The sequence below is a fragment of the Cyprinodon tularosa genome, unplaced genomic scaffold (assembly GCF_016077235.1).
Source record: "Cyprinodon tularosa strain WSP-4 unplaced genomic scaffold, ASM1607723v1 ctg44, whole genome shotgun sequence".
Taxonomy (NCBI): Eukaryota; Metazoa; Chordata; class Actinopteri; order Cyprinodontiformes; family Cyprinodontidae; genus Cyprinodon; species Cyprinodon tularosa.
The window spans coordinates 2,820,173-2,846,446 of NW_024039163.1; the positions used below are offsets into that span (position 1 = coordinate 2,820,173).

Consider the following 26,274-nt stretch of genomic DNA (forward strand, 5'->3'; position numbering starts at 1 on the left):
ATTAGTTTGAATCTTTGAGTTTGTCAACGCCTGAATATTCAGTTCCCACCATAGATTGAATACCACATTCATGTTGGGACAATATATTACTCTAATGCATTCACATCACGTCCAATCACAAGAAACATGTACAAATTGTTAACATTACTTGGAACCTAAATAAAAAATTCCAACTCGGTTGCACAGAGATTTAAACTGTTTCATTTATCTCTGAGTTTAGCAGCTAATTTGGGTTAGGGGCTATTACCACGAATAACTTCAATAATTATTGTTCAAGCTGGTAAACAACAGATAAGATGACTGTATGACAATATCTAACATCTGTATGTGATGAGACAATTAGTTACATCACAAATATCTGTTTTCACTCAAAAAAACACATTTTCCAGCTGAGTTCACTTTATAAATTAGCCTTTCTTCATCAAAGCTCCTGATAAATTTCTTTTGAACTTGAATGATCTAATTAATTGAGGCCAATCTCCAGATTTTCTTAATTTCTACCTAGTTGCTATACAAGTAAGTAAGTAAGTAAGTAAGGTTTATATATATCATTTATCAGACAAGTGTCACAGAGTGCTGTACAATATGGGGCATAAAATACAAAGCAGCACCAGATAGACAAGATAAATACAATCATAGCAGCCCTTGATATAACGGTCTAAAATGCTTGCTTAAAAAATTATTTTAGACGTTTTTTTCATATCATCCATGGAGTTCCCCAAGTGCAGGTAAAGTGGGAGTGCATTCCATTAGTTCAACTTTTTTATTTTCTTTAGTCCAACTGGTTTTAATATTCTTTTTGTTTCTGCATTTTTTATTTTATTTTATTTTTTTTCCTACTTGCTTTGATTCTGTTTTATTGTCCTATATTTTAATCATGTAAAGCACTTTGCATTGTCTTTGAACTGAATTGTGCTATACAAATAAATTTGCCTTGTCTTGCCTTCTACAGTCTGGGTTTGACAGCTTGGAAGGACCTATCACCTCTCGTCCTAAAACGGGTTTGAGGGACCATTAACAAGCTTTTTTCAGCAGATCTCAGACTGCAAGCAGAGAAGTGAGGCTGAATCAAGTTCCAGATGTAAAAAGGAGCCTGTCTATGCAGGGCTCTTAAGGTCAGGACCAGAATTTTAAAGCTTATGCAGTATTCAATCAGAAGCCAGTGTAGAGCTTGGAGGACTGGAGTTACGTAAGCTCTTCTGGTTGTACTTGTCAAAATCCTTGCAGCAGAATTTTGCACTAGCTGCAATCAAGCAAAACAAAACAATGTGTATATGTTTACAGCTAGCTAAACAGATTGATTTAATTTTGTTTTAACCTCCTCTACAGAGTTAAAAGAGGTCTAGTCAAAGTAACCAAACTTCATGGTAATGATGCTCATCCATCTGAATCTAAATCCCTCATTCAACACCATTTGTTGTAAAATTCTTCTTGATCATCTTCATTCCATTAGTATCACTTTACCTCTGGGTTAGTCTAAAATACTGAAAGTATTTTGAATTACTGTGTAGAGTACTCTGCTAAATGAATTATAAAAATAACAGTAATCCAACGATTTCATTTTTTCACGTAATTTTGTCTTTTTGTTACCCACCAGTACTGTTATGTTCTTTCACACCAGTGTTTATTATCCCATTGATTTCTCCGAAATCTCTTTGGCCTTGTTTAAACAATAAGTCTATCCATCTTTTTTTCACTTTTTGTTTTTTTTGCAAAGTTATCTGGCTGTATTTTTCTATCCATCTGTAAACAACCACAGTGTCTCCTTCTATACTTCTAAATGATATTGTTGCTCCAACTAGAGATTTGCAATGAAACATTCAGGTAGTACCATCACCTGCTGCTCATCTTTTGACTAGTGTTTGGATCTGAGAGCACAGCTGTATCAGACAGGAACTTGAGTCCTTTCTGTTGTGAAAGGATAGCTGAAGTTAGTGTTGGGTCTGCCAGCATTCCGAAGGCTGACAGCAACAGATAAACCTACTAAAAAGTAAAGTATGTGTAGCTTCAACAAATAATTGAAAGAAAAACACAAAGATTTAACCTGTCAGGAGTGACTCAACAACACCCTTTTATTTGGTTTATGCTGTGGGGAGTTTTGTTATGGGGGGCATAGAGGTGAGAATGATTTAATGAAGAATAAAAAAGATGTATGAGGACTGCTTAAATCACGTCATAGAAGAAAAAAATAGAAAAACTTTGTAGTTTTCTTCTTTATTTTTGCATTATTCTATCAGAATAAAATAACCTTTTTGCCCCTTTTTGAAACAGTGAAAATGTTTGCAATCATACTGCTAGCAACAGTACTCCTCTTCATGGATGTTAAAGAGGTTTGTGTATGAGGTGTTCACAAGTAAAACATGACATAAACACATCAGGAGAAGCATACCCCCCGATCAAGGGTAAATCCTTGCTGTGATTATCTTCACAGTTGGAGAAAGTTAAGAAAACTTTTAAAAAGCCCTAGAAATGCATTACCTCACACACTGCTGCTGCGTCTCACCATGACCAGTGGTACCTAAAGCAGCCATAAACCTTAACACCAGCACGTTTGCACAAATGTAGTGGAACAGGTCAACAACCTTCACAGCTTCATCTCTATCCAACCTTCCTCTCTGCTCACCTTTGCAGGATATTAGGATTTCTTGCCACTCTCCTGCTTTATAAATCCAACTATTTATCCAAATACATTTCATATAAGCAGCTTCTATTGAAGCATTTTCTTTTAGCTGATCAGGAAGGCCAGCTCTGTTATTGGATGCCCTCTGGACTCAGTGCAGGTGGTGGGAAACAAAAGGATCCTAACTAAATTAACATCTCTGTAGGATAATGTCTCCCACCCCATGCATGAAGCTGTTGCAAAGATGGAGATCTCCTTCAGCGACAGACTGCTGCACCTTAAATGCACCAGGTAAAGTGATCACAGATCCTTCTTAGCAACAGCTGCAAGACTCTATAACCATCACTGTTCCCATAAACCTCAATAATTGTTACATTCATTTGGATTTTGCAGTTTCTACCTTAGTTCTGCTGTCATTTTGCACATCTGTTTTGCTGCTTTTTTTAAATATCCATTATTGCAAACAGGTTCATAGCTGTATATTGGTTATTTTTTCTCTTGGTGCAAAATTTTATATTGCTAAAACATTTTACCGTACAGTATTTTATTGCTCATTTTTTAACTCTTCACTATTATGTTATTCTTATACATATTTCTAAGGTCCACATTTGCACGACCATTTTTTTCTATAATCTTTTTGCTGCTGTAAAAAGAATTTCCCCATTGTGGGACAATAAAAGGATTTTATATTATATTATATTTTATTACTCACTGTAAGATCTTTTCAAATTGCATATAAATTTGTATTTATCATGTATTGAATATGTTGTTTAACTGATGTTTATCAGTGGGTCTGATAAAGGTTGTTTGCATATTCTAAGATTTTTTATTATTATGTTTACTATGTTTAATTGGGAAAGAAACATTGCATTTATATGTTTGTTATTAATCCAATAGATACAGTCGTATATGTTTTCACATAGTGTGGTAACCTCACCAACCCTGTTAAAGCGAGGTGAGACATGCAGCTGAAGTCACATATAAGGAAACAGTACCTCCATGTTGCATGAGGAAGGAAACGATAACCTGCCTAGTCTCGCTCCTTCACTCTGCTCCCTCCTTTCCAAACTACCTCATCTTTCCATCCATCACTCATTCCTGCTTTCAGCAGGTTGTCTTAGAGCCAGCCAAGCAGAGGGACGTTTACCATGGTTACCACTCGTGCTCCTGGACCGGGCCAAATGTTGTAAAATTGAAGAACTGTGTCTCTTCCCTTCCAAGAGCAAGATTTAATGGAGGGCTTTCTGGCAGGGCTACATCATTTGAAATCAGCTATGGCAAGGAATAGACCCCGTGGGCCATCCCATGAAATATTAGCCCAGCTTTGTGTACAGTCTGAAAGGGGGAGTAAATTGACTTTAGCGGGACTTCCAAAGGGGAGAGAGTGGAGGAAACACAAGTTCAGTGGGAGTGGAGGAAAAACAAAACAGATGCAGTGAAGAGGGCTTTTAAAGGGAGTCTGAGACAGCTACACTAGACTCAAAGGAAACAAAAGAAAGCAGCCAAGACCAAAGATGTTGTTTTATCAAGTTCATTTAGTTGCCTGGTTCACATCCTCAATCCAAAATACACCATTACATCACACCGAGCATGGGAAACATGCTCACTGGAACACATACGGTCTCAGAGTGTCTCTCTTATCTGCACTGTCTGACTGCAAGGATATACATCATTAGTGGAACATCTCTCAATTACAACAACATATCCTCTGTATTTATACAAAGAAAAAAAGAAATAAGCAGAAATGTGTTCAATTTAGCGAAATTATAGTAGATACACAATTATGAGAGATAAATTAATTACAGTCCAAGCAAAAAAACTATGCTGAGCTCATTTTGCTGCATTTTTGCCAGTAATGTTCACAGGACAGTAGCCTATTCTTATGGTTAGCGAAGCTAACATGATTCTTATTTATTTATTTCCAGAACATTGAAACAATTAGCTCAACATAAAACCTCAACAACCTCAAACCCACACTATCATCTCCGGGAGACATCTATTGTCTCTCTCTCTGTGGATGAAAGAAGACCTTGAAAGCACATTCATTTTAATGTAGACGGTAAAGAGCGAAAGAAACCAAAATAAAAGCAAGGTTTTTTATGGTGGCCACAAGCATGTTTTATTCACAAAAGTGGATCTGTTATACAGACAAAACTGAGAGGAATAAACAACTTAAGGGTTTCCCTGGAGGTCTACAAGCATCTTGTCATGTCTTCCCCTTATGGTTGTCTCTAAAATTATAGCTTCTCTTTACAATTATATAAATATAACAAGTAATTCAAAACTCTGAGGCTGAGGTGATATGGAAAAATGCCAGCCAAAACAAAGAGCGGTGCAGCTCACAGCTGGGGGGCCTAATGTGGACTGAATTATGGTACAGACAACCAATCTAATTCAACACAAACAAGAGTAGCTGTCCTTATCTAAATCTACTTTCTCATTGGTGTGCACTGTGGAAAGTAAGGATGAGAAAGGCCACAGAAACTCCAGTGGGATTTGGGGGGGTTTGGACTTCTATTAGATCTTTCCAAAGCTGTTGGAATAACAGCGAACTGAACACTCCGGTTGTCCTACAGTAGTTCAGGTCCTTCTGGTTATAAAGAGCAAGAATGACAACAGATAATTTGGAAGGTGACATCTTTTTAAAAGATAACTTGTAAACATCATCTCACAATGTTTACCATTTGCCGTTAAAAAACAAAAAACAGGAGCAGTTTGCAAAATAAAACACAGAGGAAAATAATCATTCTTTCTCCATTTCATCTGTGACCTTAGGTAACTTTTTAGCTCAATGGCTTATCGGACTTTTCCACAGGGCCACGCTGCATGGCAGGGTTCAGGTCTGTGACGTATCAACGGTCTATCAGGTGGCCACCGAGCTAACGATCTGGACAACCTCGCCATTGTCTCCATGGATGGCACCCTGGATGGCTTCCTTCACTTCCATCTCAGCCTGTAAGGTTGGCGTCAGTTCGGAAGCCTGTGAAACAGAAGGAAAAAAATGAAACAGGAAGGATTGTTAATGTGGTAAACCTCGAACTCTTCCATCTAAAACATTATTTATGCCAGACCCTGCTTGAAATCAAAGGTGATTCTAAGTTCAGTAAAAGCTTTGCACCACCATTCCAGTTATCCAAAAAGAAATTTACAATCCTGGAAAACAGGGATTGCTGCAACTCGTAGAAATGTAACATCAAAACATACTACTGGGAGGATGTAGATAGATGTTTATGGAATTTTGTGGAGAAACTTGCTGCATTTTCTGGAAATGAGCTCATCTCAGATGAGCACAAAGACACATGTTTGTGTGGTAAACACATGTCCGGGTGTCAAAGCGGCTCATGTATCCGTTTTTCATTAACAGGAAAAGGTTTGAGACTTTCTACGTGCCAAAGATGGAAAATGTTTCTGGCCGCGAAAGATACAAAAGCCAGCTTTGGTGAATAATAAGGGGTGTATGTTTGCAATCAAGGTTTCTTTTTATGCACACTAAATAAAATCTAAGGTTTCTTTCTAAGAATGCAGACATAGTAAAACCTCAGAGGTATTGGCTTCCTGCAAATTTAGATGAACACAAACACATACACTATGTTGCCAAAGTCGTTTAATCATCTGTCTTCATAATAACTTGAGTGACATCCATGCTTGTTGGCCAAATATCCATATGATGTTGAGCCAACCCAGCTACAAGGTTTATTGAAAACTGGGACTTTTTTTCTGGGTTTCACCCTTTGATCTAATTCATCCTAAAGGAGTCATACCAGGCTGAAGTCAGGACTTTGTGTTGGCTTGTATCCATTTATTTTCTGGAGGTTGCTTTGTGCAAGTGGAAAAAATGTCTACCAAAAACTATGACTATGAAATTGTCTAAACTGAAATTGTAGGACTGGGCAAAACTCCTGAACCATAATCCCACCTGCACCAAACAATACAGTCAGACTATTATGGTCTTCTGGCAAATGCCAGAGCCAGATTGGCTGGTCAGACACAGAGGGATGGTTAGTCGCCCCAAACAGTCCGTCTCCAGTGCTCTGGAGTCCAAAAGAAGGCTGTTCTGTAAGAAATACATATGACTTCTCAGGAGGCATGTTTCTTCCAAACCCGTCTTCTGTTAAAAGTGCATGCTGCATCATAAAGTAGAGAATCAGATTGCAAACTCAATGAAAAATAAGCAGTTTGGAGCATATAGGACTGAAAATAGAGCCTTTTTTCTACAGAAATTGTGGGTGTCACCTTAAAAAAAAACCCAAAAGAAACCTTGGTTTTGCTTTCAAGCTTTTCATGTTCTGCTGGAATCAAAAAACAACTTTGGGAATATTCAGAAAATTATTGGGTTGGTCAATCAACACACAGAAAATTTTTTTTTGTTCTATTTATGCATAAAGTATTTGTTTATTTTATGCCCTTTATTATTATTTTTCATAACACCATCATAACATGTGACCTGGCAGTCATTAACCTCTTTTTTAGTAACAGATAATACACCATATGTAAGTGCTATGAAGTCACTTAAAAAACACTCTTCAGTGTGAATGTTGATACTAAGAGAAGACTCAATTTTCCCTTAGTATATATTTTAACATGGTAGTTTAGTGTTTTAAAGGACAGATGAGTAACAAACTGCTTTTAACGGAAATTGGTATTCTATAAAATTTTGAGAGAGGGCCAAAGACTTTAAGAGTGAGCCTCTCAAAATGCTTGATATGAAGATGTTGGGAGGCTGTTTTTTTCCACTGCTGATGGCACAAATTATACCTACCATGAACTTAAGTAGAAATTAAAGGCTTGAAATTAGAACTATTAACTTTGATCCTTTTTAGAACATTACAGAAGAAACAAACCTAATTCATGTATGGGAAAGGGCTTTTAAAGAATATTGCCATTTTATTTTGCTTTTTATTTTGCATTTATAACTAGCATGTAGAGCTTTCGCCTTCAAAGCTCTGCTTTCCAGTCCTGCATGTTACTTTATGTTCACTGTTGTGTGGAAAAAGAAATGGGTACCCACAGAAACTACTCTGAATCCGCTCTCACAAACTGTCACTAATCTCTAGAATTGTGAAAGGCATCGGTCCAGCAACAGTTCAGCCACTGCAGCATGTCATGGTTGGACATAATCACATCAAATGGGTGACAACCAAGAGGAAATGAACAAGAAAAAAAAAGAGAAAAGCAGCGTACAAAAAAGTCTTGGCGAAAAAAAGTTGAGCCAGAGTAATATGACAAAGCATTAAAATTAACCCTAAAGCTTATTTCTTAATTTAAGTCAGACAGCGTAAAGTAGGGTCTGGGAAACTGAAAACAAAAAGAATTCAACAAACGGTTCATGACTCAGTCCAGTATGATGACCATGTAGTGACTCACTTGTTCCTTGAAAGCAAGCCAACGGTTTCCTCAAAGACACCTGCGGCACCTAATCCTCCCCCTAGCCCAGCATGTTGTCCCTACGGAACAGCTATGACTGGAGCCCAGCTGTACTGTAGCAGAAAACTAAACACTATGACTCAGGAAACAGAAACTTCATTATCGGGAAAACAGATGCTGACCATCTTAGATAAAATGATGATTATTGTATGAGAAGCAAAATGAAATTAAAGCTGGACAATAAATGCCACAAATGAGATTGAGCTCTATAGCATTGGTGGGTGGCTTAGGTTTCAATAATTTATTAACATTATTTTGATTAAAGATTTCTGTGATTAGCAAACTTAGAGCTTAATGGGGAACAAATGTATCTTTAAAATACATCAGATTAACATTTTTGTGCATGCACTCTCAAAAATTATTCCATCCACTGAGGAATACCTAGAGCAGTGGTCTCCAACCCTGGTCCTCAAGATCTACTGTCCTACAGATTTTAGATGCATCCCTGCTTCAACACAGCTGATTCAAATGATTGATTACCTTTTCAAGCCATTCATTTGATTCAGCTGTGTTGAAGCAGGGATGCATCTAAAATCTGTAGGACAGTAGATCTTGAGGACCAGGGTTGGAGACCACTGACCTAGAGCATAAAGATAAACCATTGGAGCCTCTGGTCAGTACAGATCAACAAATTGTTCATGGTATTAACCTTTTAAAGCATAACACATAAAACATTTGTCAGAAAATGTAAATTTGTTTAAACTAGAGAGTTCATTGAACTTTATAACAAATAAAAAACTCATTAAATTGGAATTAAAAATTAAAAGGGATGTTATTTGTATCATTTTTAATACATTAGGCATTTCTGTGCTATTTATTATACATTTTCTTTTCTCACATCTGTTTGCATGAGTTTTATTTTTCAAGAACAAAAATATCTCCTTGATGATGATGTGATCTTAAAAACTCATATCAAAAATAATACACTTTGTGTTAAAGGGTTAATTTTTTAATATATCTTTTTAACATGGCAGATAAATTAGTAGGAACTGCCATCATATTTTTAAATGTATAGATTGTGGTTGAAAATGTGTGAGCTGATTGTGTTTGGCTGCCTTATTTGGACTTGGGGGAAAAAAGTGTCAATCACCAGAAGATGAAGTGCTTCTAACTAGAAAGTGCGGCCTATTTGCCATTATTTCTACATCTTTTTAGGGTTCTCCATTTTTTCCCTGGTGAAGCTTATAATAAACCATGAGTCAAAAACGAGCCAAATGAAATGCAGTAGAGGGCTCTTGGACTGCAAAAATATCTCTGTGTTATAGCCCCTTTTTTCATCTGTGTAATGGAAACAATTAAATAAAATAGAAAGGAAAATGCAGAGACAAACACATCAGAGTGAGTAATTTTTTAGTAAGTTGTATAAATGCAACCACATGTCTGGAAACTGATGAGAGCCTGCCTCTTGATTTATCATTGCTAACAAAGGGGTAACTAAGGAACAGATCTAACCTTTTTCTGAACTTTGACCAACAATGAGCCTATTTTAAGATATCAAACCCTAGATGTAATAGGAACACACCCTGTACAAGGCAGGAAGATCGACCCACCTTTAATGGGAACAAGTTTGTTTATCAAGTCCATCCAAAACTTTTAAGAGCTTACGCAAAAAGCCAGATTTTGATAACAGCCGTTATAGCTTTGGTCCTATTGCAGAAAGATTATATTTTTTTCAATACTCAATAAACATTGATTTAATGCAGCTTGGGGCTGAGTAAGTCATGTGCCTCCTGATAGATGTACTGTACAAAGCTTGATTAAACACACTGATGAATGATCAGTCCATCTTCACAGCTCTGCGCCAAATAAAACATTAGAAAAATAAAGATCTTAAAATGTAAACAAACTGTTTGATTGGAGACTTAGCCAAACTTCATGAGGCGGAGATGTTGGAACAGAGCACATAGTCTGTTTTCATTGTTCAGGGCCTTCATGCTCTACAAACTTTTTCACATTTTGTCATGGTATAACCACAAACTTTAGTGTATTTTATTAAAATATCGAGTAACAGACCAAAATAAAGTACACCATAATTGTGAATTCAAAGAAATGTTTTCTTTTTTTAAGATTTAAAATCCAATAAGTATGGTTTTCTATTCCTTTCAGCCTTTTGTAGTTATTACTCTGCAATTACAGCTGCATGTCATTTGGAGTGTGTCTCTACTAGCTTTACCAACCACAGACAGAAATCTTTGCCCATTCGTGTCTCCAAAATAGCTCAGGCTCAGTCACTTTGCATCTGTGGAGATTATTTCCCAAGAAATGCAAATGATTTCTAATAGGATTCAGGTCTCGCTTTTGACCGAGGTGTTCCAAAACACGAACATGCTTTAAAGTGGATCCGTCTGTACTGTTCCTTGTTCCTACTAGAAGGTAAATATGAAATATTTTAGAGCTTATTTTGATATTTTAGAACAGGTTTTCTTCTAGGAGTGTCCAGGAGATAGTTCAGCACACCTTCCATTACCATTGTGTACTATGGGGAAGCTGTGCTCAGGCAGATGTGCAGTTTTATTTTTAACTTGTATGCAAAGTTTATTTTCTTCCTTGCCATGTTGTTAGCGCCTACGAGGGTTGTTGCAATCTCTCATTAAGAATTTATAATATGGATTTCTTAAACAATAGTTTTCCTTTCCCTACTCCTAGATGAAGGCTTGGTCTTCATTGTGCACAATCAATACTGTCAGTTTCGAAAAATTCTCCCATGAGCTGTGGCTCTGTAACCTGGGATAAGCCAGATTGATGAGTCTATTTCAAATACTACATAGTATCCATCTGGAAAGCCTCCTATATACAATGTTCGCGAAAGACGGAACATTCACTACAATATTTAGAGCTTATTGGGTAAATCATCATGGGCACCTGCCTCCATATTGAGTTTTTGGCCAATCACAGCAACAATAGCAGCTGAGATGTGTGACATCCTTGATTTGTTTCCCAACTAGCGGAGTTAACCGATAAATAAAACTCATACCAAATTCTGTCGGGAGGCAAACATCTTTTCCCATCCACAAAGGCAAAACTCGTGTGCTTTTGCTTGGTTCTCAAAAAGAAATAGAAGGTATTCCAGCCAAAGCCAGTGTAGCCATGTTTGTTTTGCTTCAGCCTTCTGCCTTTGGTTGATGCGTTGTTGTCATTTCATTGGTCTGAAACATTTCTTTTTCAAGGCTCATGCATCTGTTGGCTTCTGGCAGGATGTGTTTTCGGGAGTTTGTGAATACACAAATCTCGTGACAATAACCTGTAATTTAGCTTGCAACTTCTCTGATGAATTTTCTCAGCCTGTTAGTTTAGTTGGAACACCAAGCACTGGTAAGTTTCTATCATCCCATTTCTGACGATGCACTGAGCAGATCTTTTTAGACATATAAAGCAATGGAGATTTTTTTCAACCTACCTTTGCTTAATTTGTCTCCTTAACTTTCCCCTGAACTGTCTACTATGCTCCGAAGTCTTTATGATGCCGTTTTTTCACTAGTATTCTCTGACAAACCTCTGAGACCTTCATAGAACAGCTGAATTGGCAATGCGGTTTAAACACCACTAGTGGACTTTATTGTTGGATTTGGGGACCTCTGAAGGAGATCATTTCCTCCCAAATGTACTTAGTGATATCTAATCAAGGCTGTCAGAATGAAAAGGATTTTAGTTATATATTTTTTTCTAATATAAAATTTTTTCTGTCCATTTTACACACGTCCTGAGAATAATAGATTAAACTGGTCTTTGGTTGTAACATGACTAAATGAGAAAAAGTTTGAGTTCAAATAGCTTTGCTAAGTGGTGTATTTGTTATGAAGAAGATGTTTGAAGTCCATCTTTTTTACTGATCTACACCCTAAAAACTAAATCAGTACAGCTGTCTCCCACTCACACATTTAAGGAACCAATTACCTAGCCCACTATAGACACTAGGAGAACAACAAAAAGGGCCAAAGTCTTTACAGGGAAATTCCTATTTTGCCACATGGCCGGTTAACACATTTCTGTATAACGGAGTCTGTTAGCTGAAAAGAAGGGTCTGCTAGGAGATCCTTATCCTGACCAAAAAACCCTTTTCAAACAGTCATAAATCATCTAGTTATTTCTTTGCTTTTGTGATAACAAAACAAAAAACACTTCAGTCAGTAAAGAACTTGACGGTATCCATCTGGGCTCCCTTTTAAAAGCAGAAGAGGTAACAGCCAGACAAAAAAATGAAACACAATCCTTGTCATATTTAGGAGAAAAAAGAAAGAACAAAGAACAATGGGGATGTGGTTGTGCTTGAAAACTCTCAGAGTTTAAATGGCCACTTAAAAGGCTAGCCTCCATGTGCGTGCACACCATGCTGATCCAAAATGTGGCTGTTGCACAATCAGTTCAATCATACACGATTTGGAGCATTTAACTAATTACTACTATTTTCCTTGTATAAAACCATGAGACCAAGTACTTTTTGAGTTTAATTAATGGTTTTCTACATGCAAAAATCACTTTAAAGTTTTCATGTGTGATGTGAATAATAATAGGTTAACAGTATAAGCAAATTTTTTCTGATACATTTCAAATATACATTGAGTATGTGTGGTTTCAATGTCAGGTCAAAAAACTACAAGATACTAATGACACAAGCTCAAGGCTTTAATTAACATTTTTTCCTCAGTAAGTTCTTGTCAACCATTTTGTTGATTATTGATCTGATCATCTGGTGAAAAAGTCTTTGTAATGTACTGCTTCCTATGATGCTTGTTCCACCGCGTTCTTCAGTTTAGCTGATTAACCAGCAACTTGCTGATCTTTACTCTAAAGCAGAGGTCACGGATTAGCGGACCGCGGTCCGGATCTGGACCCACCTGCTGGGTAATGTGGACCCGATTTAAAACATTTATAAATTACTGCATGTTGTCAGACGACAGTGTCTAACTTCACTTGCGCCGCTTCCCCTGTTACCCCGATATCCCACATCCTCCGTTGCCGCCCCGCAGCGCTCCAGACCTCCTGCGCACAGCAAAGCCTACAGCCTCCGCTGTTCCTCCCGTATTGCTGCGCTCAGACTTATCCTCGGAGCTTTAGGAGAGCATGCGCAATATTATCAATAAATTCGTAGGAGCAAAACATGAAGAATTTAATATGACATGTTAAAAAAATCCCAATCAGCATCCAGCATTTTTTCGGTTTTTGATGGAGATGAGAAATCTGCTTCCTAGTATCTTGAAGTACCAATAGTTTGCATCCAAGCATTTAAATAAACGGTGTTAGTTTTTTTAAACTATAGAAGAATTATGCTCTAATTTGTAGTTACCGATCTGTTGTTACTATATTTTAATTTGACAATCCGGATCTTCTCGCCGTTCTTTTTACTGTTTGGTGCGATTGCAATAGCGGATCTTGACCTGGCCGGAACATTTAGAGTATGTTTGGCTCAACCTGCTGTTGTGAAGCAGGATTCTCCACCATGAACAGAATCAAAAAGATATATCGATCTGGGCTCAAAATGAGCACCTTGATATGTGCTTGAGAATGGCTTTGCCTCCATTCAAACCCAGGTTTAAAGCCCTGCAGGGCAGCCGAAAGCCCACTGCTCTCATTAAGCCAGAAAAAAGAAAGAAAAATAACAAAGGGTCAGTTCAGGTGTTTTATAAAATAAGTGAGCTAGCAAATTGTCTATACACAGAAGTGAAAGATTGTTGTTCTTTACTTTAAAAAAAACAAAACACTTTAGATTTTGAAATGGAAACATTTTTTTTTTTTTTTTTTTTTATTCAATGTATAAAGTAACAGATTATTAGAAATGTCTCTGGACCTTTACTGGTTGATGATTTTCTTTATTCGGACCCCTCTGATTTTTAATTGGTCACCCCTGCTCTAAAGGCTTGCTCACACAGCAAGATTTTAAAATTGTCTGGTGATTTTCAACACTTAAGAGACCCCACACATGAGGATAGAAAATGTCAGGGATAGAGCAGTTTTGTCGCACAGTGTGTTCTCTCCAGCCAAACCACAAGCACAGCACATCACACATAAGTCGATTTTGGCGCTCTCGACCATCGAGCAAAGCGTCTACAGACTGTCTTTGTGTCCAGCGGCAGATGCAATTGAGATAGTGGCTTGGCTTTATTTACTATGCTGAGTGGGGAAAAAAAAAATGTTATTAGATGTTTTCAAGGGGGAAAGTACGCCTCAAAATGTGATCCATGCAGTCAGTTCACCAGGATTATGATCCTACCTATATACACTATATTGCCAAAAGTATTTGCTCACCTGCCTTGACTCACATATGAGCTTAAGTGACATCCCGTTCCTAATCCATAGGGTTCAATATGACGTCGGTCCACCCTTTGCAGCTAGAACAGCTTCAACTCTTCTGGGAAGGCTGTCCACAAGGTTTAGGAGTGTGTTTATGGGAATTTTTGACCATTCTTCCAGAAGCGCATTTGTGAGGTCGCACACTGATGTTGGACGAGAAGGCCTGGCTCTCAGTCTCCGCTCTAATTCATCCCAAAGGTGTTCTATCGGGTTGAGGTCAGGACTCTGTGCAGGCCAGTCAAGTTCATCCACACCAGACTCTGTCATCCATGTCTTTATGGACCTTGCTTTGTGCACTGGTGCACAGTCATGTTGGAAGAGGAAGGGGCCAGCTCCAAACTGTTCCCACAAAGTTGGGAGCATGGAATTGTCCAAAATGTCTTGGTATGCTGAAGCATTCAGAGTTCCTTTCACTGGAACTAAGGGGCCAAGCCCAGCTCCTGAAAAACAACCCCACACCATAATCCCCCCTCCACCAAACTTTACACTTGGCACAATGCAGTCAGACAAGTACCGTTCTCCTGGCAACCGCCAAACCCAGACCCGTCCATCAGATTGCCAGATGGAGAAGCGCGATTCGTCACTCCAGAGAACGCGTCTCCACTGCTCTAGAGTCCAGTGGCGGCGTGCTTTACACCACCGCATCCGACGCTTTGCATTGCACTTGGTGATGTATGGCTTGGATGCAGCTGCTCGACCATGGAAACCCATTCCATGAAGCTCTCTGCGCACTGTTCTTGAGCTAATCTGAAGGCCACATGAAGTTTGGAGGTCTGTAGTGATTGACTCTGCAGAAAGTTGGCGACCTCTTCGCACTATGCGCGTCAGCATCCGCTGACCCCGCTCCGTCAGTTTACGTGGCCTACCACTTCGTGGCTGAGTTGCTGTCGTTCCCAAACACTTCCATTTTCTTATAATACAGCTGACAGTTGACTGTGGAATATTTAGGAGCGAGGAAATTTCACGACTGGATTTGTTGCACAGGTGGCATCCTATCACAGTTCCACGCTGGAATTCACTGAGCTCCTGAGAGCGACCCATTCTTTCACAAATGTTTGTAAAAACAGTCTGCATGCCTAGGTGCTTGAATTTATACACCTGTGGCCATGGAAGTGATTGGAACACCTGATTCCAATAATTTGGATGGGTGAGCAAATACTTTTGGCAATATAGTGTATATATATATATATATATATATATATATATATATATATATATATATATATATATATATATATATATATATATATATATATATATTAGTGCTGTCAAAATTATCGCGTTATTATTGCGTTAACGCGAGGCCATTTTAATGGCGATAATTTTTTTAACGTGAGATTAACGCTATGTGGTTTTATGGTACAATTTTCCAAGTTCATCCCACTGCAGCCTGCGGGAAGGCGGGGCTATTTTCCCCCAGTCTATGCATTTTCCATAGGCTTCGAGAGCGGAGCTCCTCAAGGAAAAAAGACGCTCATACACTGGGTGGCGCTAGTGCCTTTTCTTTAAGCCCCACCACCAACAAACAAGTTGAGTGTCTGGTGCCTAGTAGCAACCTGAAATACGTTGAGAAAACAGATTACTGAGGTGAAATGGAATCTGCTACGGCACTCTTGCTGTCTGTGTACGCCACAGGTCAGTATCGTGTGTGTGTGTGTGTGTGTGTGTGTGTGTTCTCATTTTTGTGAAGAGGCTGAAAAGTAACTTTCTAGAGCATAGACTACCTCCATCTAGTGATGTTGGTCTATTGATTTTGATGTATTGATTGAAAATTGTTCATTATTACCTTGTTTAATTGACATCTAATGTTAACTGTACTACATTTTATAGCAGTAGGGTAAAATGCTTGTCTTTGTTCAAAAGACTGTATTAACTGTAAAGACTGTCTTTTACATCAGCCTGTTTTCAGGGCCTTTTTTTTGGCTATATATTTGTTATTTTTGGCTACATGCCTCCCCATCTTCTTGCCATATGTTTCTATGGCATAAATCAGTGTCTGTGACCTGTTTTCATTTTAAAAAAAGAACATGGCACAAACCTAGCCTGTATGTATTTTTTGTATGTCATCGAGAGTATTTAAATGATTTCCAATCAGAAAAAAAATGTGTGATTAAAATGCGATTAATCGCGAGTTAACTTAGGCATTGATGCGATTAATCGCGATTAAAAAAATTTAATCGATTGACAGCACTAATATATATATATATATATATATATATATATATATAAAATTTAAGATCTCTGCCTTTTTGTCATGTATAAGACACAAGAGCTTATGATTACCTTTTTTCTGCCTGTCAACTACCTACTTGGTAATTGGTGACTTTGTTTCGTGGGGTGAGTTTTTGCTTGTAATGAACCTCACATAAGACTAAAATTGTTTATGCACTGGATACTGTATCTATTTATAAAGTAAGACTTGACTAAACTGACTAGTAAAGGCTCTTCATTGGGTTGCAGGACAGGATTATAAGTTATAAAATTACAGAAGCAGCCTCCATTACTTTTACTCGTTTATGAGGAAGCTTTTTGGGTACTAGGTATAACAATAAAAGGCATTGGTCAACTGTTAGCCTTCATCGGTGCAAAGATTGTCATCTTAACCACAGCTTTCTATTAACACTGATCTAAAGGAATATTGATATCTAATAATAGTTGATCATCTCTTTCTAATTTCTCAGTGGTCACACCTGAACTAGAATGCCATCAGGATTGTCGGATTTTTTTTAATTCATAGAAAACTTGTAGGAAACACAACATTTCTAATGTGCTGTCGGACAAACAAACATAAGTAGCAATGAGTTACAATACCAGCGATCTGTTAAATGTTTGGATTTGGAAAAAAAAAACTGGTGTGAACATTCATGTAAGAGCCTAAAACAGATTAGTTTATCGTGTTGCTTTACCTGCACAGTTGCTGTGTGATCGGAAACAGGAGCCAGCTGCACATACTGCACTTGAATGTCAGGTGGGAGAGCGGATCCCTCTACTGCTGTGGCTCCTCCATCGGCTGAAGCGACAGCTATCAACTGAGCTCCACGCAGCACCTGGGGCATCCAGAAAGGAAAGGAAAGGCAGAAAGATTAACTTAAGTTCACCCTACCGGCTTTGTCTTTGGCACATCAGATAACAGTTCATACAAACATATAAGGAATGCAAATTATGGCTGTTAGTTTTGTAGCATAAATTCTGTGTTTTTAGACATTTATTTAGAGATGGTCCATCTGAGTCTGAAAATGCAGATGATTTCAGACCATCTACATGAGGGATGATTAAATCTCTCATTCAATAAGGCACTAACCATGCAGGAAAGAAAGAAGAATCGGTTTGTAGGAGAGGCTGAGACAGTCTGACTTCTATTTTAGTTGTACGCTTTGCTTTTTTCCTATAGCCCACAGTATTTTACTGTATATGTTACCCAAGGCGCAGTGAGAGAAAATTTGGGAAACTTGATGATTTATTGGTTTTATTTTTCAACAAATGCTTTCTTGTAAATGTAATGTCATCTAAATTCAGCGTGAAGTGGAAAGAAATACTGCGATTTCTGCAAAATACACTCCGTAACGACAAAATTTCAAATCAGCTTCGGTTATGGCTTTTAAAAAAAACTTGGATTGGAAAATTGCAACATTGATTTTCTTAAACACACCATTAGGTTTTTACCAGAAGGATAACGGATAGCTCACTCTATTTGGTCATACGTGTTTAACATTGGAAAGTATTTTAAAGCAACCGCATTGCGAATAAAATAACTATTTACTTGTATGCTTATAGAATAGCATTACCATGAACTGCCCTGACATTTCTGAGAATGGAGTCGTTTCTTAATGGCAGACATCAGTTTTGGTCTGCATCCCAGCCAATTCTGACCCTCATTTGATCTGAGGTCTCTGATATTCTTTGTCTTCTTCAGGGCTGAGGTCATTAAAGCACTTCTATAATGCATGTGAGACAATAACAACAACCCTTATTTAATATATCAAAACTAAGTCCAGAAGATCTGTAGGTGGTTCTGATGACAGCAGTCTGCTACCATTCAGAAAGACTGAAACACATGTCGTAATATGTACTTTTAACCCTAAAACAGCATCATGTTCAATCAACACTGTGAGCTAGGCTGGGTAGAGCTTAACTTTCAGCGTTTGACTTGCAAAATTCTCTATATGCATAAAAACAAGCAGCACAGAACATTTTTTATGAACATTGTCTACGCCAGAATCAGAAGAAACTTTTTGGGTAAGTAGTTTTTAAAACATCATATACATTTGCTTTGTTAAGGTGTTACACGCAGACAAACATAAGAAATATATACTATATAATAAACAAATGTAAGTTATATAGGCATTTTAAGAAACCAGAAAATACTGGTTCATTTTTTTCTAGAGGAAGAGCAGTATGGTAGATAAGCAAAAACATACAATAAAAAATAAATATTGAGAAAAATAGTATTTACATGTGCTGAGAAATCAAATTATTAATAACAGAAATGTGTCAGTGGGGGACCTGGGCTTTGTTAATGAGGTTAGCTGCAGACGGGAAGAAGTTGTTTTTGTGGCAAGAGGTTTTGGCCCTGATGGACCTTCCAGAAGGGAGAAGCAAAACACTTAAAACCAAACTTGGCTATAACTTTAAAACCAGGGTTGCAAATTAGCCTTTTCTCCAATTAAACAATTTGTTTTATGTTTTTAAACACTCTGAGTCATTTAAATAAAAAATGGAAACACTTAAATATATTTATTGAAAAAGAAATTAAATGACTTGGCAGAAGATCCTAAATGGGACTGCAGGAAAATCTTTATCTCCAGAGAGCAGCATTGGACTGTTTGCCTATGCGGCATTAATTACAGAACAGTGGTGTGTAGCAGCATTTCTTTTAGAAATAAACAGCTTTTCTTAAATGCAGCTCTTGCCGAGCAGCACCGAGATCAACAAATTATTGCTGTTAATTTACAAGGCATAACTTTTATATGACAACAGACATCCAGATTACCATGCAATCATGCTGTCAGTGCATACACACAGAAAGACAGATAGGGAGAAAAATCCAGTCAGCTCTGGATTGTTAAACGATCTCTTTAATTAGCTAGAGGACTGAACAAGTCTCTGCTGTGGCCTCGAGCCTTGCAGCAACAATAGGATCATTTCTGTTTGAAGTGAGGCATTCGTGGATGAGCTAAAGACATGATCTCATTTATATTCTGTTCTTTTAATTTCATACCCTCAAATTAAAAAAGTCAGTTACTGAAATTCTGAATTCCTCAGTTTTCATGTATATTTTCTCATGTGGGATCTTTGTGGGACTAACCCAGGACATACTTAGCAGACTGTAGAAATTCATACCCAAGCCCACAGAGAAAACAGTAAACCTCAATTGCAGATGTTTGTTTCCCTAATCTCTGAGTTCCACACAATCCCACAGACCCCTTATCCAACTGCTGCTTTGAAGTCCTGAGGTGGTGACGGCCCTCAAAGGTTCGGTCTGAATCCACCGGGGTGACATTTTGCAAGTCGCCTCAGTTTCTGCTGCCTCATCACCAAAAGGTGCCAGTCCCAGTCATCCTGATGGAAGCTATTAGCATAAGAAACCCTGTCTGACTCATCAGATCCCACCACAAGGACACTTTAGAGAACAGACTGGTTTGGAGGGAACTGGGTTAGGCTCTGGATGGAGCCCAGCATGATTACATCTGGCTTAAATGAACTGCAGAACTTGGTGACCTATAAAGCAGAACTATTTGGACCACTACCCTGGTGGGTTGGTGTAAACAGTAATCTAACATTTAAGGAATAATTTCACATGTTGAGAAATGCTCGCATTTGCTTTCCTGCCAAGAGTTATAACAGAGTATCAGTCCCTCTTATGTCTGCCAACAGCCGCTTTGCTTTGCATTAGTAGAAACAGCTGCAAGCTGACAGTCTGGATATCCCCCCATGCTTTTACTGTTTTTCACTCAGAAAAGATGTATAATTTGTAAATAGAGAATCATCATCATTAAAAAAAAAATAAATAACTTTAAAAAAGGAGATTTCTACTTTTAAAAAAATATAGCTGCATCTATTAAATAGCACTGGGCAAAAGCAAAGGGTTCTCAGTATGGCAGGTCACTGGAAGGGTGAGAAACCAGCTGCTGAGACGTTTGGCCATGGCAAGGATCCAAAGAGATGCAGCGCTATCTCCATTCTGTCACACTGCTGAATTAGGCAAGAAAAGTGGTTCCTGCCAAGTTCTCATCTCTTTGTAATCCCTCCATACTCTCTACAGTCCAAATGGTATATCTAAGAGTATAATTACTGGAGTTTGGGGAGGAGGAGGAAGAGGGGGACGCAGCGGTTGAGATTCAAGATTGTAAACACTTGTCTCACTCAATTAGAGTTTCATCCTCCTTTTGAGAGCAGTTTGCATTCTCAGCTGTGAGAAGCAACACACAGCAGTTCAGCAAAGCATTTGAGTTGGAACGCTGTGTGAGATCAGCACAGGGATTGCACAGGAACCTCTCCGCTCCGCATGTTGTCCTAGAGACTTTCTCTTAACAGAACAGCCTGTCTCTACCGTTTAGGTGGGAAGCTGTCCAAGACCAAGGAGAAAAAATTTTTAAAAGACTGAATAGTTTTCATACTTTGGTGTAAAAAAACAAAAACAAACTTGAAGATGTGATTAACTGAGGTTCATACAAAAGACATGATTGGGTGATTCTGAGGAAAGCTAATGATAATTGCCTCTTACTGCTAATAGGATATAATCATCATTAAGCTCGTTAGCACTCATGCGACAACAGAAATAATTATAGCGTTGCATCAGAATGAAAAGGTCTAATGAGGCCAAAATGAGGCAGCTTGTAGATTAGGTTTCATCAATGACAAAATGAGCAATAGTCAAACAATGCATTATACAAGAGGGGGACAAATGCTACGAGGAGCCTCTGAGCATAAAACTTCCCCTGCTGTACAGATAGAGATGTGACCTTCCTCATTCAGTCAGCTACTGCTGTCTTTCTCACCTTAGATGGCATGATGAGGCAAGCGGTCCAGACGTTCTGTTACAGTGCTTTGACTGATTTTACTGGGAAAGTATAACTTAAATAATCTTGAAACTCTTGAACTGTACATGGTGCCTTACATATATATATTAATAACCAATGAACCTTTCGGTTTTCTTAATGCCCTAACCTCAAATAGCAGTTTATTCAACTTGGATATCAATTGATAAGACATCAAAGAAGAAACTGATGCATTTTTTTTTTGTTTTACAAATAAAACAACTATGGCGATCCTTAATAATCAGAGCCTTTATTTTGCCCACTTATCTTAGGTAATGAGCTCTAAATCTATGACATACAAAGACCTCCTTGCCATCGCCCTAATCATTAGCTCCCATTTCAAATTCTGATTTAATTTCTATTCAAAAATCAGCTTTTGCCACTGTAAAACATTAATATTACTTCCATTTTGAACAAAAAAGTTGATAAATATTACTTTAACCTAATCTGTTCAGTTAGAGCATCTCTAAAGTCCTGTCAATTTGGTTAATATTTCATTAAGCCTGAAAATCATTTATTTTCAGTGCAACCTAATATCTTCTACCCGATGCACTGGATTCAGCTGTAAAAAACTAATTAATTAGTCTGCAGATCTTAAATTCTTTAATTATGCCCTTCCAAGTTACAGATCAGTTGGTTTGTAATCATTTGGCTGCAGGGTTTAAAATGCAGATCATAGGTGGATTAAATGGAAATTAAAGCGAATCAAAAGATCGAAAAAAATTTAGCATGAAGCCCTCCGGACGCACTTTCAGCAGACATAAGAAGAGAGAAAACTCTTTTACTTATTGCCTTGTTGTTTTTAGTAAGTTGCCGAGAAAAATGAAACACAGCAACACACCTAATGGATAACAGAATGTTTCAATCTGACTGTGATTAAGGCTTAAAGCATAATTTTGTGCTTTAACTTGATACAGCAGCTGTAACATAAGAGCTTTTACAGAAGTAAATCATTAGGAGGACTGAATACTCTCTTTTGTGTACGACTAAGAGTAATGCAGACGACAGATAATCAGCTTTGTTGATGTATGGAATGGAGTAGAATGACATCAGTTCCTAGATTATGCTCAGCTGTTCATCAAAACATGCTGAGGAGTCTTGTGCTTCTAATTTTACTTGTGTGAATCTGACAGAACCGCTTCCTTTGTTTAACATGTTTGGAAACACAACCCTATATACAGATAAGAACAAAAAAACTCCCAAAGAGGTAAATGAACCACAACAATGTGGTTTCTATCACCCCCAGACGAATGCCGCCTCCTCTCTTAGATCTTGGAAACACTAAACCAAAACAGGAAAAAAAAAAAAAAAACATTTGGAGTTAGAGGTGCTTTAAACTTCCTCCCTGTTTAGCATCAGTCAGCAACATCTGCAAAGCAAACAGATGTTAAAGCAGAAACACCAGGGTGGGTAGGTTTAAGTGGATGGGGAGACAGATTAAGTGAGTAACTGGCTGAAACCTGGCTGTAAAGATGCACATTGATACCACCAGCTTCCCAACAACTCGATAGCAGTAGGCTGGGAGAATAAAAATAACAATTTAAATATTCCTAACTATAATCGTTAAATTTCTTGGTTAATGATGTCTTTTCTTTCATCTCTTATCTAAAGTTTGTATCTAAATATAGGTAGGTCTGAGCAAAACAGCCTGTGACATCAAGTAAAAAACAGAGCACAAGCAGATCTCAAGAAATGAGAATATCATGCAATAGAGAATTTCAATTTTATTAAATTATATACAGAATATATACAACATTTCAGTATTAATATATATATATATATATATATATATATATATATATATATATATATATATATATATATATATATATATATATATATATATATTAGTGCTGTCAAAATTATCGCGTTATTAACGCGTTAACGCGAGGCCATTTTAACGGCGATAATTTTTTTAACGTGAGATTAACGCTATGTGGTTTTATGGTACAATTTTCCAAGTACATCCCGCTGCAGCCTGCGGGAAGGCGGGGCTATTTTCCCCCAGTCTATGCATTTCTCATAGGCTTCCAGAGCGGAGCTCCTCAAGGGAAAAAGACGCTCATACACTGGGTGACGCTAGTGCCTTTTCTTTAAGCCCCACCACCAACAAACAAGTTGAGTGTCTGGTAACTAGTAGCAACCTGAAATACGCTGAGAAAACAGATTACTGAGGTGAAATGGAATCTCGTAGCAGCACTCTTGCCGTCTGTGTACGCAACAGGTCGGTATCGTGTGTGTGTGTGTGTGTGTGTGGGTGGGTGTGTCTGTGTGTGTGTGGGTGTGTGTGTTCTCATTTTTGTTAAGAGGCTGAAAAGTAACTTTCTAGAGCATAGACTACCTTCACCTAGTGATGTCGGTCTATTGATTTTGATGTATTGATTGAAAATTGTTCATTATTATCTTGGTTAATTAACATCTAATGTTAACTCTACTAAATTTTATAGCAGTAGGGTAAAATGCTTGTCTTTGTTCAAAAGACTGTATTAACTGTAAAGACTGTCATTTACATCAGCCTGTTTTCAGGGCCTTTTTTTTTGGCTACATATTTGTTATTTTTTGCTACATGCCTCCCCATCTTCTTGCCATATGTTTCTATGGCATAAATCAGTATCTGTGACCTGTTCTCATTTTTAAAAAAGAACATTGGCACAAACCTAGCCTGTATGTATTTTTTTGTATGTCATCGAGAGTATTTAAATGATTTTCAATCAGGAAAAAAAATGTGCGATTAAAATGCGATTAATCGCGAGTTAACTCAGGCATTGATGCGATTAATCGCGATTAAAAAATGTAATCGATTGACAGCACCAATATATATATATATATATATATATATATATATATATATATATATTAAATCTGTCAATTTTTTGCTTTGTTTTTTCGTTATTTCAAAGGAGGAAGTATTTGACATTATGGCAATTCCTTTACAATCATTTGGATATTGATTTAAACATCCGCACGAGGATTTCTATCAATATATCATTCTCTGCAATACATGTTGATTTCTTGTTGTGTGAACTTATGACCTAAAAAACTTCCCATCTCTATCCCAAACATGACTTTTCTGCACCACAGCTAAACAACTGCAAGCAATCAAAGGCTCCCTTGCATCTTTTGCTTTTCAGCTCTCACCAACAAACTGAGAGTCGCAATAAAGGCCGACTCTGGGAGATTTTTTTTTTTTTATATAACAAAACCAGTCTGAACCAATTCCTATTTCCAGCAATACCAAAGAGGACTGATGGCAACAATAACGGACCACAGTGAAGAATGGGCCTGACAAAACACAGCAGAGAGCCATGAAGACTTTCTCTGTTCTCAAGCACAAATGAAAACCTTTTGGTGCCGGATTGCTAAAGGCATTTTTACAATCTCAGTAAACTGTGTGATTTAGGATGTTGACTTTATCATGTTTCCAATTATTCTGTTTGATTCAGTGGAGCCAGAGGAGATGATATACACAGGTTGTAAAATTTAACCAACACGAAAGAAAGAAAAAACACCCCCATAACATTTCACTTTATCTCATGTTGATTCAGAAGTTGCAAACAAGCTCCGTTAGAGCCAGCACATTTCTTAAAACAAATATCCCTTAACTGACACTATAAAACATTAATCCTCTTTCTGGTGTGTTTATTTAAAAACCAATAGATACAAGAAATATAAAAATAAAACTGACCTAAAGAAAGAGCTAGATCACATTACCTTTGAACCACCAACACTAAAAACCACCAGGTTGCTTTGTAAGATGACCCCAAACATATTTTACACCTTTGATTTCCACCAATAAGAACCAAAATGCTCTGGCTCTGATTTCAAATCTCCAATGGAAAGCATAGTTCATTATCTTCACTACTAGCTAGCTCACTGAAGCCTTTACCTTATCAGAACATCATATCTTTTAGCTACATTCCCTTTTACTGCTGCCAAAACACTTGAAACCTCATAAAAACCTGTTTGGGTTAACTCCCCAGCGCCGTTAATCTTACTCTCTGCATCATTTGCAACAATCACAATAACAACGGAAAAAGTCAAGGTCTTTTAGTCTTATAACTTATTTTCTAGATCATTTTTATTTTCTAAGATAAATGTTTCAAACTGAAGTTCAGTTCCTATGGTGGTTTTGGATGACCTTTTTTCTTTCATTCCAGTATTTGACAAATTTCCTGATAACGACGTTCGCATGTCAGCGGCCTGATGAGGACCGGGAAATGTGAACTCAGTGACCAATTTGTGATCGGTGGAAGGGGTTTATGTAGGTTACAGACCTGCAGCAAACGTATGATGATATAATGTCAATATGTACCAAAACCTTGGTGGAATCTTTCTAAACTGTTGCTAAAGCTAAAGTATCACAAGGCATTAGGACAGGTCTAATAAAGGGAAGTGAAACCGGTACCAGGAAGCCCGCCTAATAAAATAGACCGTGAGAGAATATGTTAGAGTTTTATTAGCACTGACTGCACTAAATCTAAAATTGCAGGATGATTTGACTTGTAAGTACTGGTTGAAGTAGCCTTTAGTGGATGCTGACTCAGTATAAACCATTTAAAACATCTGCTCTGTCTTACTCAGCGCAGGATAATCCATCAGTGTGCCCCTAAAGACCGACACAAGCGGGGGTACCCTCCTCTGCACTACTCTAAAATGCTGACTGAAACATTTGCACCAACATTCACATTCAGAGCTAAAAGGATTCTTTCAATCTTTTGCCCTCTATCTCTAGGGCATAATACCACCAGGACACAAAGCAGACCACGAATCCTTTGTAACAAAATCCGCCACTTGATCTTTAAATCCTTGACTGTTTATGTACATCCCACTAATACATCAGATTGGTCAAGAAACATCTTGCTTATATCATCTCGTCTCGGTTTTATCCTCCCAGAGCACTGTGAA

At 37.7% G+C, this 26,274-nt stretch overlaps 1 protein-coding gene across 2 annotated transcripts in view; it reads right to left on the reverse strand.

The window, feature by feature from the left end:
- Positions 1 to 5,131: 5,131 nt before the first annotated feature.
- LOC119793044 (BTG3 associated nuclear protein) overlaps positions 5,132 to 26,274 on the reverse strand; it is a 59,173-nt gene continuing 38,030 nt past the window's right edge. For both annotated transcript variants that reach the window (XM_038299990.1, XM_038299991.1), the window contains exons 12-13: positions 17,239 to 17,379; positions 5,132 to 5,600 (exon numbers count right to left, since the gene is read on the reverse strand). In XM_038299990.1, the coding sequence (XP_038155918.1) occupies positions 5,484 to 5,600; positions 17,239 to 17,379 (258 nt within the window). In that variant the 3' untranslated portion in view covers positions 5,132 to 5,483. The remainder of the gene's footprint in view (positions 5,601 to 17,238; positions 17,380 to 26,274) is intronic.